Genomic DNA, 14,465 nt, shown 5'->3' with positions numbered 1-14,465 from the left:
TTTCATAGTTCATTTCCTGGTCTGCAGAAAACAGGAACCATGGCTGCTGGGAGTGTTCCGTCCCAGATCATAGAAAAAGAAAGAAAAAAGTTATTAGAAATCCTACAACAGGATCCTGATTGTATCTTAGATACGTTAACCTCTCGGAAGCTGATTTCTGAGGAAGAGTATGAGATTCTGGAGAATATTACAGATCCCCTGAAGAAAAGTCGGAAGCTGTTGATTTTGGTACAGAAAAAAGGAGAAGTGAGCTGTCAGCTTTTCCTCAACTGTTTGTTTAATACTTTTTCCTGGTCAGCTACCATTTGCAACTTAAATCACGGTAGGTTAAATTTCTACATTTTTGGGGCCGAGAGGGAGGAGGCAGTTTTCCTGAAAAAAAGAAAATGACTACCCTTTATTTTCATTTGTCATTTTCCTGGAGATAATTTTCAGTGAAATATGATAAAAGGGAAAAGTGTCCAAGATTTAAAAAGCAGGGAATGATGTATGTTATTGTTCTGGAGGATTTATAACTTTTTTGTTCAAACACAATCCAAAACCAGCAGTTGTTTTCTTGCTGGTATAAATGTCTTACTGTTCTGACAGTAACATCCAGAAATACCCATAATTGGAAAGAGACTACTGTTAGTGATACATTGGGACTTCTTTATCAAGTAAGTGAATTCATAGGTATTAACAACCTTAAGACCAAAAGCTGCATCTTTCACTTAGTATGGCCATTTTGAAAATAGAGGGAAAATAATTTTTGACACACATATGTGGTGTATTAGCAATTTCATTTTCTCTGTAAGAAGAATGCCAGCAGAATCCTCAATTTCTGGAGCAAGTCAAATGCTAATTTTTGAATGTTCAATGATAATTAGTGGCAAATAGGGAGCATTTAGGGCTTCCCTGGTAGCTCAGCTGGCAAAGAATCCGCCTGCAATGCAGGAGACCCTGGTTGATTCCTGGGTTGGAAAGATCCCCTGTAGACTAGATAGGCTACCCACTTCAGTATTCTTGGGTTTCCCTGGTGACTTAGATGATAAAGAATCTGTCTGCAGAGCAGGAGACCTGGGTTCTATCTCTGGGTTGAAAAGATCCCCTGGAGGACGGCATGGCAACCCACTCCAGTATTCTTACCTGGAGAAAACCTCCATGGACAGAGGAGCCTGGTGGGCTACAGTCCATGGGGTTGCAAAAAGTCAGACACAACTGAGCAACTAAGCACAGCACAGAGAGGCAGAGGCTAAGATAAAAATATTAATGCTAATGGTTTTTAATGTAGTACAGGTCCCATATGCTTAGAGATATAGGTCTTAGCATTTCCAGGATTTATTCTAAATAAGAGCTATTCACTTCTTCATTAGAAATTCTTAGGGTCAAATTTCATTAGCAATGACCCTAGGAAGTCTGAGCTGGTGTTGAAAGTGTTATTCACTCAGTCATTTCCAACTCTTTGCAACCCCATGGACTGCAGCACACCAGGCTCCTCTGTCCGTGGGACTTTCCAGGTAGGAATACTGGAGTGGATTGCTGTTTCCTTCTCTAAAGGAACCTTCTAACCCAGGCTCGAGCTCAAATCTCCTGCATTGCAGGCAGATTCTTTACCATTTGAGCTACCAGGGAAGCCTGATTTTGGGTTACAGTAAATCCACAAGTAAACAAAGGATTCAAGTTTTCTATTTCATCCACTTACCCTTTGAGTTTGCTGTGAAAGACTCAAACTTTTGAGCTGGGCAGGAGTGTGATCTGATATTTTTCAGTGGGAGAAAGAAAGTTCTGAGCTGACTTATTGCCATTTATGTAGGTATTTCTATCATCTAATGAAATAGAGAGATGATGCTTTGAGATCATGGAAACTCCCTAATATAACATCTGTTAATTTCGAGAGAGAAAAATAAATATCTCTCAAACTTTCTTATTCTTTGCAGAAGTTTTGAAACATGAGTATATAGAGCCACCTCTACCAATAGGCGCAAGCAAAGAAAATGTTTTCCTTCCTGGAGAGAAACAGCCTGAGAACCCTGAGATCACCACGTCCTTCAAAGAGAAAGAATGCGTGGATTTAGAAACCTCTGAGTCTTTCACAGACAAGAAAACCAGTTATCAGGAAACTGCTTGGTCCTCAAAGGAAAATGAGAAGGAAGATAACACGTCAAAATTCACATCACCACAGTCAGTTGAGATCGTTGAGTACGAATTTCCAGCAACCATTGAGTATTTACAGGATGGACAGAGATATGAGGATCCAGATGATTCTTTATACTTAGGACAAGAGGACTATCTAGAATCTCTGGGGTACTCTGAAGAGGCAAACATCACCTTGGAAGAGGAGGCTTACAGTGACCCAGGAGGCCTCTATGATGACAGAGAGGATTCTGTGTACCTTGAAACCACAGAGTTCTCTGATGAAGAACAGCATTATGAGGATCCAGAAACTGGCATGTCATTGGAGGAGGAAGAGGAGAAAAGTATGGAAGGTATGGGAATCATGTGTGTAGAGTTACTTAGGCAAAAACTTAAATCTTGATTGCAGTATCATAACAAGGAGGGGACTGAGGAAGGGCACCACATGAAAGCAGAAAAGCAGCTCCTCAGAAATTCCTTGGACTTCTCTAACTTGGAGTTTCCTCAGAGGTGGGTGTTGACAGGGAGGAAAACCCAGGACCTAGAAATAGTGGACAGTATGTGCATATGTGTGAAGTTCCTTCAATCGTGTCCAACTCTTTGCAACCCCATGGACTGTAGCCTGCCAGGCTCGTCTATCCATGGGGATTCTCCAGGTAAGAATACTGGAGTGGGTTGCCATGCCCTTCTCCAAGTGGACAGTATAAGATAAAGTAAGTATTGACTATGAACTTTTAGGCTTCTGCAGTCACCTCCATCACACATATAACAAGTTGCTAACCACTAATTTTAGCTGTTGCCTTCTATACCTCAGATTAAGTCTGTTAAATCATTTTAGAACCTTTGTGACCAATAGAATATGGGGATTATAGACCTAACTATTGAAGCAGAAACAGGAGAGGAATTTGTGGTAAATGGATAAGGTCCCAAAATAATGCTTGGCTTGAGCTATCCAAATATTGCCATTTCAATGAGGAAGATTATACCAGTACCTTGAATTTGAATATTTCTTAATGAAAATTCAAAATAGGAGAAATGCTTAATTCAGAGAGATATTGTCTGGGAAAATAAACACCACCAAGTTCTGAATATAGAAGGGGAAGGTAACTACCAACTCACATTTAGCCCAAATCCATAATCCAATTATGGCTCAGAAGAGAGTAATTTCCTCCTCTGCACACCTTGACCTGGTTACTAGGATGCTGTAACAGAGTGGTACCACAAACTTGGTAGCTTAAACAATCAATTCAGTTCAGTCGTTCAGTCGTGTCTGACTCTTTGCAACCCCATGGACTGCTTCCCATCAGGCTTCCCTGTCCATCACCAACTCCCAGAGCTTGCTCAAACTCATGTCCGTGATGCCATCCAACCATCTCATCCTCTGTTGTCCCTTTCTCCTCCTGCCTTTAATCTTTGCCAGCATCAGGGTCTTTTCCAGTGAGTCAGTTCTTCGCATCAGGTGGCCAAAGTATTGGAGCTTCAGCTTCAGCATCAGTCCTTCCAATGAATATTCAGGACTGATTTCCTTTTGGATTGACTGGTTGTTATTTCCTTGCAGTCCAAGGGACTCTCAAGAGTCTTCTCCAACACCACAGTTTAAAAGCATCAGTTCTTCAGCTCTCAGCTTTCTTTATGGTCCAACTGTCACATCCATACATGACTACTGGAAAAACCATAGCCTTGACTAGATGGACCTTTTTTTGGCAAAGTAATGTCTCTGCTTTTTAATATGCTGTCTAGGTTGGTCATAACTTTTCTTCCAAGGAGCAAGCATCTTTTAATTTCATGACTGCGAGACAAAAAACAATAGAAATATGTTGTCTCACAGTTTGCAGGCTGGAAGTCTGGAGGTGTATATAGTGTTGGTTCCTTCCGAAGGTTGTAGAAAGAATCTGTTCCTAGCTTCTGGTAGTTTGCTGGAAATCTTTAGAATTCTCTGGCTTGTGGAAGCACTCTGCCTCCCATCCCCTACAATCTGCCTTTATCTTCACATGGTTGTCTTCCTAGGTTCATGTCTCTGTGTTCACATTTCCCCTTTTTCTTTTGTTTTTTGGCCGCACCATGCAGTTTGCAGGGTCTTATTAATGGTTCCCTGTGCTGCAGTCCATGGGGTCGCAAAGAGTTGGACATGACTGAACGACTGAACTGAACTGAACTGACCAGGGATGGAACCCAAGCCCCCTGCAGGAGAAGCTCAGAATCCCAACCACTGGAACACCAAGGAATTCCCAAATTTTCTTTTTTTATAAGGATAATAGTCATAGGACCAGGGCTCACTGTAATGACCTCATCTTAACTAATTATACATCTACAATGACTCCATTTCTAAATACCATTACGTTCTGAGATACTGGGTCTTAGAATTTCAACCTATGAATTTGAGGGGTATATAATTCAACCTATAACACAACTGTTGTCCTACTCCCTATACCTTCCCGATTCATAGTTGCTTTTAGACCTCATTCTTAATTTTTTAAATATATTACAATAGTTACATAGGGTTGAATTACTTTTTCATTGCATACCATCAGCATTATTCTGCAACCACCTCCTTTTTTTAATCTATTTGACTTTTTTCTCTATTCCTTATTCACCTTCTTCCCTAGGTAACATTCCAATATTATATGTTTCTTGCATGATATTGTTTTGTTTTTTGTTTTGCATGTTTTTTTCTGTATTATTTATTTGCCATAATAAATTAATAGGCACCTCAAAATTAGGGTCACTTAAAACAGTAAGAGTGTATAATTTTTATGTGTCTATAGTTGGCAGGCATTCTTCTGGTCGTCTCTGGGTTTACTTCTGTATCGGTAGTCAGCTAGCTATTGGCTCATTTCTCATCTCCTAGCAAGCTATGTATGCACGGTCAGTTGATTCAGTTGACTTTCTGCAACCCCATGGACTGTAGACCACCAGGCTCCTCTACCCATGGGATTCTCCAGGCAAGAATATTGGAGTGGATTGCCATGCCCTCTAACAAGCTAGTCTGAGCTAACTCTCAGACTATGTCAGGCATATTCTTATAGTGAGAGTAGAGGAGTCAGAGAGACAGAGACAGAGTCCTGAAGGCATTTTGAGGCTTAGACTCAGAACTATCATGCCATCTGTATGATAGGTTTCCTCGGGCCGCCACAGTAAGATACTACAAAAAGGTGGCTTAGAACAGTGGGAAATATTTTGTTTTACAGGTATGGAGGTAGAGACTGAAACCAAGGTGTTGGCAGGGTTATACTCTTTCTGAAGACATTAGGGAAGGACCTGTTCCAGATCTCTCTTCCAGCTTCCAGTAGCCTCTGGAATTCTCTGCCTTGAAGACCATCTTCTCTCTGGTGTCTTCAAGTCATTTCCTTTGGTGCATGTGTCTGTTTTCAAATTTCTTCTTTTAATTAGGACACTGATCAAATTGCATTAGGGCCCACCTTAATAACCTCATTTTAAGTTGATGACCTCTGTAATGACCCTATTCACAAATAAGGCCACATTCTGAAGTACTGGGAGGATTAGCATCTTTTTGTAGGGGATACATTTCAATCCATAACACTGTTTGACTTCTGCCACATTCTGTTGGCAAAAGCAAGTCTCAAAGCTTTAAGGGTTGGGGAAGAATAGGCTACATCTCTTGCAAAGTAATATTACAAAAGGTGTGGATACCAGAAAGTCATTGTGTCTTAGTCGCTCATTCGTGTCCGACTCTTTGCAATCCCATGGACTGTAGCCTGCCAGGCTCCTCCGTCCATGGAATTCTCCAGGCAAGAATACTGGACTGGATTACTGTGCCCTCCTCCAGGGGGTATTCCTGACCCAGGGATCAAACCTGGTTTTCCTGCTTTACAGGCAGATTCTTTACCATCTGAGCCACCAGGGAAACCCAGGAAAGCCATTACTTGGGGCTAGTTTTGCAACCAATCTAACACTTGTTGACTAAAGAAAGATGTGCAACATGAGAGTTGCAAGTTAAGTTTTATTTGAGTTAAAATGAGGACTGCAGTCGGGTAGACAGCACTTCAGATAGCTCTGAGAAACTGCTCCAAAGGAGTAGTGGGGGAAGGTCAATATATATGATTTTTGGTGAAGGAGGATATCACACAATCAAGCATTTATTTTACAAAAGGTTTTCTGTAGCCACCAGGAGCTGATGTCACCATGAAGGGACTGAGTGCTTTTCTGGATAGTGTTAGGATTGGGATCATGAAATCAGTTCCTGAAAATATCTAACCATCTAAAGGCCTGTTCCACCAGTTTTCCTGCAGCAACAAAGTGCCGCATTCTCCACCCTAAACCCCCTCCAGGGCATGTTGAAGGTCAATAGCTGCAGCAGCACAGGGCTCAATCTCCAGAGGCAGATGGAAAATGCCCTTGGCAAGTGCCAATTTGTATTTGACACAGCCTTAGGAAAACAGGTCAAGAAAAGTTGCAATAATAATGCAGTTATGACTGTATATAATTCTATTCTAACGGTTTCCAATCCACTCTAGTTGACTGGAGGATAAAAAAAATTTTTTTAATGAAAATTTATGGCTATGCTCTGTCTCTTCCCTCTGTAGTATTTGTCTGTGCAGCTGAGAACTGGACAGGGGGGTGGAAATCAAATACATCTGATTCAAAAGAGAAGGATCGTAATGCTTTTTGTCATGTTAAATTTTAGGCCACTTTCTTCCCGCCCCTAACCACCCCATCACTGCATCTCAAATTGAAGTCTCAGGAAGACTTAAGGCATTGCTTGTGTGCTCTGCAATGTATAGAGTCAATTCGGATATAGGTTATGTAATCAACTCTCTTCCTGGTAGGCTACAGTCCATGGGGTCGCAAAGAGTCAGACACGACTGAGCAACTGCACTTTCCCTTCTAGTTTATACTATTTGGGATCAGTCAATGATCAAACCCGGGTCTCTTATGTCTCCTGCATTGGCAGGTGGGTGCTTTACCACTAGCACCACCAGGGGAAGTCCAGGAACCCATAAATTTATCATTTTCTCTGCTCTTTCTTCTTCCTGAAGATTCAAGTTTTTGTTTGCTGTTATTCCCTGTTAGCTCGAAGAATTTTATTAATTTTTTGTTTATTGAAACATGTCTTCATTTTGCCTTCAATCCAGAAGAATATTTTTCCTGTAAGGAATTTTAGACTGGTGCCTTTTTGCCTTCAGAAATGATCGATTATCATTTCTGTCATTCGGCTTCCATTCTTTCTGATGCTCAGTTTCCTTCAATTCAGTCGCTTGGTTGTGTCTGAATCTTTGCGACCCAATGAACCGCAGTACGCCAGGCTTCCCTGTCCGTCACCAACTCCTGGAGTCCACCCAAACCCATGTCCATCGTGTTGGTGATGCCATCCAACCATCTCATCCCCTGTCGTCCCCTTCTCCTCCTGCCCTCAATCTTTCCCAGCATTAGGGTCTTTTCAAATGAGTCAGCTGTCCACATTAGGTGGCCAAAGTATTGGACTTTCGGCTTCAACATCAGTCCCTCCGATGAACACCCAGGACTGATCTCCTTTAGGATGGACTGGTTGGATCTCCTTGCAGTCCAAGGGACTCTCAAGAGTCTTCTCCAACACCACAGTTCAAAAGCATCAATTATTCTGCACTCAGCTTTCTTTATAGTCCAACTCTCACATCTGTACGTGACTACTGGGAAAACCATAGCCTTGAGTAGACGGACTTTTGTTGGCAAAGTAATGTCTCTGCTTTTTAGTATGCTGTCTAGATTGGTCATAACATTCCTTCCAAGGAGCAAATGTCTTTTAATTTCATGGCTGCAATCACCATCCGCTGTGATTTTGGAACCCCCCAAAATAAAGTCTGACACTGTTTCCACTGTTTCCCCATCTATTTGCCATGAAGTGATGGGACCGGATGCCATGATCTTAGTTTTATGAATGTTGAACTTTAAGCCAAATTTTTCACTCTCTTCTTTCACCTTCATCAAGAGGCTCTTTAGTTCTTCTTCACTTTCTGCCATTAGGGTAGTGTCATCTGCATATCTGAGGTTATTGATATTTCTCCCAGCAATCTTGATTCCAGCTTGTGCTTCCTCCAGCCCAGCATTTCTCATGATGTCCTCTGCATATAAGTTAAATAAGCAGGGTGACAAAATACAGCCTTGACGGACTCCTTTTCCTATTTGGAACCAGTCTGTTGTTCCATGTCCAGTTCTGTTGCTTCCTGACCTGTATACAGGTTTCTCAAGAGGCAGGTCAGGTGGTCTGGTATTCCCATCTCTTTCAGAATTTTCCACAGTTTCTTGTGATCCACACAGTCAAAGGCTTTGGCATAGTCAGTAAAGCAGAAATAGATGTTTTTCTGGAACTCTCTCGCTTTTTCGATGATCCAGCGGATGTTGGCAATTTGACCTCTGGTTCCTCTGCCTTTTCTAAAACCAGCTTGAACATCCGGAAGTTCACGGTTCACATATTGCTGAAGCCTGGTTGGAGAATTTTGAGCATTACTTCACTAGCGTGTGAGATGAGTGCAATTCTTATCATTTTATCATTGTTCCCTCTTGCGTTGTGCTATTTTTCTTCTGGTTGATTTCAAGATGTTTTCCTTAAAATGATTTCTGTGATTAACTCTGATGTGTCTAGGTGTGATTCTCTTTGTTCTCATCTTATGTAGGATTTATCTACATAAGATGAATCTCTAAATTTGGAATTTCCCCTCCCCCAAATTTGGAAAAATTTAAGCTGTTATTTATCCAAATATTTTCTGTCCCACTTGTTCCCCCTTCTCTTTTTGAGATTCCAAGTACATGTATGTTAGAGTTTCTGACGTTTTGCCCAAGGTCCCTGAGGCTCTGTCCATTTTTTAAAAAGTATTTTTTATCCTTATTCTTTAGATTGGATCATTTCTATTGCTATATCTCTAAGTACACTGAATTTTTCTTCTGTCATTTCCAGTCTTTTTAAAAGTCCATCTACTTATTTTTGAAAAAATTCAGATATTATGCTTTTTAGTTCAAGAATTTAAATTTTTAAATGCTTTCTTCTTTTTTCCTGGTAATTTCTATTAAATTATTCATTATGGGTTTATGTTATTGTAAATTCTTGAAAATAGTTAAGATAGCTACTTTAAAATTCTTATTTTCTATGTCCAACATCTGGGTCATCTTGGAGTGGGTATCCATTGATCAACTGTGGGACTCAAATTAAAAACTCTGTCTCGTTTCAGTGGGTGGCAGCTAAAATCTTCAATCATTTCTTTTTGCCTTACCTGGGCTATTTTCATGAATTTTTAATATACAAAAATGGTACTGGCTTCTTAATTTTTCATTCATCTCTGTGCTTGTTAGACATGTCACTGTACTATTCCACAGTAGCCTGATGTTACCTTGTCAACATTTGGCATCTGGCTTGGGCTGTGTAGGTACCAATTTCTGTGCTGAAGAAACAGAGGATGGTTGTCCTAAGGAAAAGCAGGGGGTAAGCAGGGGAGAGGCAAGAGCAGAACTTATATGTTTTCTGCAATCCCTCTTCTCACTTCTCTTCCTCCTCTGGGGATCCTTCATGCTAGCCTCAACTCCTTCCTCGCCTTTTTACCCATCAGATGCACCAGTTCAAGCAACTTTCAGACTGTCGAAGGATTTCTTAGAGTTCCTTTTGTTAATTCTTGAAACCTACACTTTCTCTCATGTCTACTGTTTCTTCCAGGCTATTTTTACAAGGGATCCAAGAAGCTTATGCTATGTTACTATCCGTCGGGAGCAGAAAGTGCTCGGATTTTCTTTCTCTACTTAGCACTATCTCTGTCATCTCAATAAGTGGCTAGAATGTAAACTGGAAAATGACATCAGGAGAAATTATATACAACATGTAAATTCTGAGAAGACAAAATCTTTCATTTCTCCAAACTTTAGCAAGAGTTAACATTTAATAAATAAATCAGTATCTACCTAGAGAGTTCCTTATACATATGTATAAAGAAGCATTAACAGGCTTTTTCATTACTGCATATGAACATAGCCAAAAAATTCGAAAACCTGAATGATCATCAGTAGACAATGGTTAAATAAATAGTGGTTCTTCCAAACCATTAAGTACAATGGATTCATAAAATGAATTAAGTAGTTCTCTGTATATACTTACTTGGAAGAATTTACAAGGAATACCACCGAGTGAAAAGAAGTTGAAAAATCATTTGGTATAATATCATTTATAGAATAAAATAGCATCCATTATACCAAACTGTGTACTTCTACATATGCAAGTACATATACATATGTACTTCTACATATCTACTTCTGCATATGTATTGGAAAAGGAAGAGAAGGAAACGTACCACACCATATCGACATATCTCTTAGAAGGAAAGTACACTTGGCAGGGTGATGAAACAGTACTTTCACTTTACTTGTTTCATCTTTTCAAAAAATTTATTTTAAGTTGGAGGATAATTTCTTTACCATATTGTGTTGGTTTCTACCATACATCTACAGGAATGAGCCATACATGTACATATGTCCCCTCCCTTTTGAACCACCCTTCCATCTCCCACACCATTCCATCCCTCCTCCATCAACAGATTAATGAATAAAGAAGTTGTGGAACATATATATAGTGGAATATTCAGTTTAGTTCAGTTCAGTCGCTCAGTCCTGTCCGACTCTTTGCAACGCCATGAATCGCAGCACTCCAGGCCTCCCTGTCCATCACCAACTCCTGGAGTTTACCCAAACTCATATCCATTGAGTCGGTGATGCCATTCAGCCATCTCATCCTCTGTTGTCCCCTTCTCCTCCTGCCCCCAATCACTCCCAGCATCAGAGTCTTTTCCAATGAGTCAACTCTTTGCATGAGGTGGCCAAAGTATTGGAGTTGCAGCTTCAGCATCAGTCTTTCCAATGAACACCCAGGACTGATCTCCTTTAGGATGGACTGGTTGGATCTCCTTGCAGTCCAAGGGACTCTCAAGAGTCTTCTCCAACACCACAGTTCAAAAGCATCTTCGGCGCTCAGCTTTCTTCACAGTCCAACTTTCACATCCATACGTGACCACTGGAAAAACCACAGACTTGACTAGACAGACCTTTGTTGGCAAAGTAATGTCTCTGCTTTTGAAAATGCTGTCTAGGTTGGTCATAACTTTCCTTCCAAGGAGTAAGCGTCTTTTAATTTCATGGCTGCAATCACTATCTGCAGTGATTTTGGAGCCCCCCAAAATAAAGTCTGACACTGTTTCCACTGTTTCCCCATCTATTTCCCATGAAGTGATGGGACCAGATGCCATGATGTTAGTTTTCTGAATGTTGAGCTTTAAGCCAACTTTTTCACTCTCCTCTTTCACTTTCATCAAGAGGCTCTTTAGTTCTTCTTCACTTTCTGACATTAGAGTAGTGTCATCTGCATATTTGAGGTTATTGATATTTCTCCCCACAATCTTGATTCCAGCTTGTGCTTCCTCCAGCCCAGCGTTTCCCATGATGTACTCTGCATATTACTCAACCGCAAAAAGAACAGACAGATGGTGGACCATCTTTTCTTTTTTCCAAAGAAAATATCAATTACTTAATTTTAAAAGTCAGTGAAGGAAGCTTAGATGCTGAGCATGACATTCACTGACTATATCTTTTCTTCCTACAGAAAGAAAAAATGTGTTTAAAGATGTCCTGTCCTGTTTGAACCTGGACACAAGCAGAAAGCTTCTGCCAGACTTCGTGAAACAATTCTCCTTAGACCGAGGACATACATGGGTGCCTGAGACTCCAAGTGACTTGGCTTGGAACTTCCTGATGAAAGTTCAAGCACTGGATGTGACAGCCAGAGATTCAGTCCTCAGACCCAAGGTTCTGGGTAAAGACAGCAAAGGGGAATTAGTGACTGGAGTAGAGAACTTGGAAATTAGAGAAACAGAAACCATTAATCCCCTGGATGTCCTTTGTGCCTCTTTGCTGTCTTCAGACAGCTCTTTGCAACGTGAAGTCATGTCAAACATGTATCATTGCCGGTTTGCTCTTCCCCTGCTACTGCCAGATGCAGAAAACAACAGAAGCATTTTAATGCTAGGGGCCATGAAGGACATTGTGAAGGAGCAGTCAACACAGTCTTCAGGAGGGCCTACAGGGGATACAGAAAAGTTTCTGACTCTCATGCAGATGCCTGTCATCTCTTTTGTGCGTCTAGGATACTGTAGCTTTTCCAAGTCCAGAATCCTCAATTCCCTGCTCAGCCCTGCCCATCTGAAATCACACAAAATCTTTCTTCATCAGGACTTGCCTGTTCAGGTGCTTCCCCGGCAGATCTCTGATGGCCTGGTTGAGATAACATGGTGTTTTCCTGATAGCAGCGGTTTAAGTGAAAGCCCCCGTTTCCCCCAGAAGCCTGTTGCTGTGGCCAACCTTCGTGGAGATCTAGAAAGTGTTTGGACACAGTTTGGTTTCTTGATGGAGGTTTCCTCAGCTGTGTTTTTTTTCACTGACTGCCTAGGTGAGAAGGAATGGGACTTGCTAATGTTTTTAGGAGAAGCTGCCATTGAAAGATGCTACTTTGTGCTCAGTCCCCAGGCCAGGGAGAGTGAAGAGGCTCAGGTTTTCCAGAGGGTCCTGAAGTTGAAGCCATCACAGCTACTGTTTTGGGAGGAGGAGGAAGTAGGGCAGAGAGGAAGGAACATGGAGGGTCTTCAAGCTGCCCTCCAAGAAGTGATGTCCTCTTCACTCAGATGTGTGTCTGTGGAAGACATGGCCCCCCTGGCCAGAGAGTTAGGGATACAGGTAGACCAAGACTTTGAGAACATTCAGGGGATTCAAGTTTCCCCTAGTGAAAACTTGGCTGGAGCAGCTGAAGATGAGGGATCACAAAGACACAGTCAGCGAAAAAACTCATCTGAAAGCCCCGCCAAGATGTCTGAGACTAGTTGTCAGGTCAACCAAAATCGTCAGAATTTCCATCTCACCCCGGTATTCATGCCTCCTCTGAGAAACTTCCATCCTTTACCAGCCAGAATTGGAGGAAACTTTAACCACGTTTCTTTGAAAGCCCCTTGGGCTATGGGCTCCCGCTTCTGGTTACAGCAGAGGCCTAAGAGGTTCCATCCTTTGCCCTTTCAGAATACAAGGGCACATAGTCCAGGCAAACGTTTTGGAATTCAGTATTTCCAGCCCCAGAGATTTTATTCAGGTGAAACATTTATGAGATTTTCAGGAACTCCTTGGAGACATCACATGGGTAGAACTTTTGGGAGACCACCAAGACCCATTTCTCAGCATATACCGGCCTGGCCTCAGAGACCACAGACAATAGGAACCCTTGAAAGGTCTGGGAAAGAGGACTCCCAGGTAGGTCACCTCCATTCCCTGGGTTCATGGCCAGGAGGAGCAGTTGGGAAGCCTGGGCAAGTCAGTGCCAGGGGAACAAGGCCAACAGAGACAATGAGAACATCCATGAGAACGAAACCCCATATTGAAAATCCTCATCATCAAGCCTTTCAAGCAACAGGAGCCACACAAAAACCAAGAAGGACTGCCCCTCAGCAAGGAGCTAAGCTGAAGACACAAGGTGGGCCTTCAAATCCATCTTTCCAAATGGGATTCCATCCTATGTCCTACAGCATGTATTTGCCCAGCTCTCAATTCAGACCTAATCAGCACAAGTCACCCCAGGTCAAACAGTCCCAGCACAAACCCTCCCAACCTGTGCCCTTTCAACCCAAACCCACTCAAACCAAACCTACTCAGCACCAGGCCCCCCAAGCTGAAAGTTCTCCATCCAAACCCACTCAGCCCAAGCCACGCCAGCCCCAGTCCTCCCAATCTAAACCTTTTCAGCCCAAACCCACTCAACCCAAGTCATCTCATACTGGTCCTTCACAGGCTAAGGCATATTGCCCAAGACCAGGGCCCAAGAGGGGAGGGAAGCATTAAAATGTTTACACTAGGGACCCATGAAATGTATCCTTTGCCCAGGCCTTTCCTATCATATATAGGGTAGCCTGGAGGAGAATGGCAGTGACGGTAAAAATGTACTATCATTAGCATGACACAGGAAATAAGATATACCCAGCATAACTGGATATTATAAAAATATCTGTGAGAATTATGGCCCTAAAGAAAAGGGAAAAATATGAAAAGAATAAAAAATAGAATCAAGCAGTAAATAATAAATTGAATACAACCTTGAATATTTGGTAATATATAACTTGAACCCCTGGTAGCTTAGCTGGTAAAGAATTCAGACTCTGGTTCAATTTCTGGGTCGGGAAGAGCCCCTAGAGAAGGGATAGGTACCTACTCTAGTATTCTTGGGCTTCCCTGGTGGCTTAGATGGTAAAGAATCTGCCTACAATGCAGGAGACCTGTGTTCAATCCCTGGGTTGGGAAGACCCCCTGGAGGACGACAGCATGGCAACCCACGCCAGTATTCCTGCCTG

General features: G+C 41.9%; 1 protein-coding gene across 2 annotated transcripts; it reads left to right on the top strand.

Moving 5' to 3' along the window:
- On the top strand, positions 1–14,073 carry CARD6 (caspase recruitment domain family member 6). Of its 2 annotated transcripts, XM_006053835.4 has the most exons (3): positions 1–322; positions 1,917–2,465; positions 11,684–14,073. In XM_006053835.4, the coding sequence occupies exons 1-3, from the start codon at positions 40–42 to the stop codon at positions 13,957–13,959; spliced, it is 3,108 nt and encodes a 1,035-aa protein (XP_006053897.4). In that variant the 5' UTR covers positions 1–39; the 3' UTR covers positions 13,960–14,073. The 2 variants fall into 2 exon arrangements, with proteins under 2 accessions (XP_006053897.4, XP_025126350.3); XM_025270565.3 differs by lacking the exons at positions 1–322; positions 1,917–2,465 and adding an exon at positions 2,476–2,768.
- Positions 14,074–14,465: the final 392 nt, after the last annotated feature.

This window comes from Bubalus bubalis, chromosome 19, assembly GCF_019923935.1.
Source record: "Bubalus bubalis isolate 160015118507 breed Murrah chromosome 19, NDDB_SH_1, whole genome shotgun sequence".
NCBI lineage: Eukaryota > Metazoa > Chordata > Mammalia > Artiodactyla > Bovidae > Bubalus > Bubalus bubalis.
This window is presented reverse-complemented; position numbering and strand designations above follow the sequence as displayed.

Excerpts from the sequence above, each read along its gene's own strand:
- CARD6 (XM_006053835.4), top strand. The coding sequence starts at position 40 with ATGGCTGCTGGGAGTGTTCCGTCCCAGATCATAGAAAAAGAAAGAAAA. Across the intron at positions 323-1,916 it reads CATTTGCAACTTAAATCACG|AAGTTTTGAAACATGAGTAT; the intron begins GTAGGTTAAATT and ends TATTCTTTGCAG. Across the intron at positions 2,466-11,683 it reads AGAGGAGAAAAGTATGGAAG|AAAGAAAAAATGTGTTTAAA; the intron begins GTATGGGAATCA and ends TTCTTCCTACAG.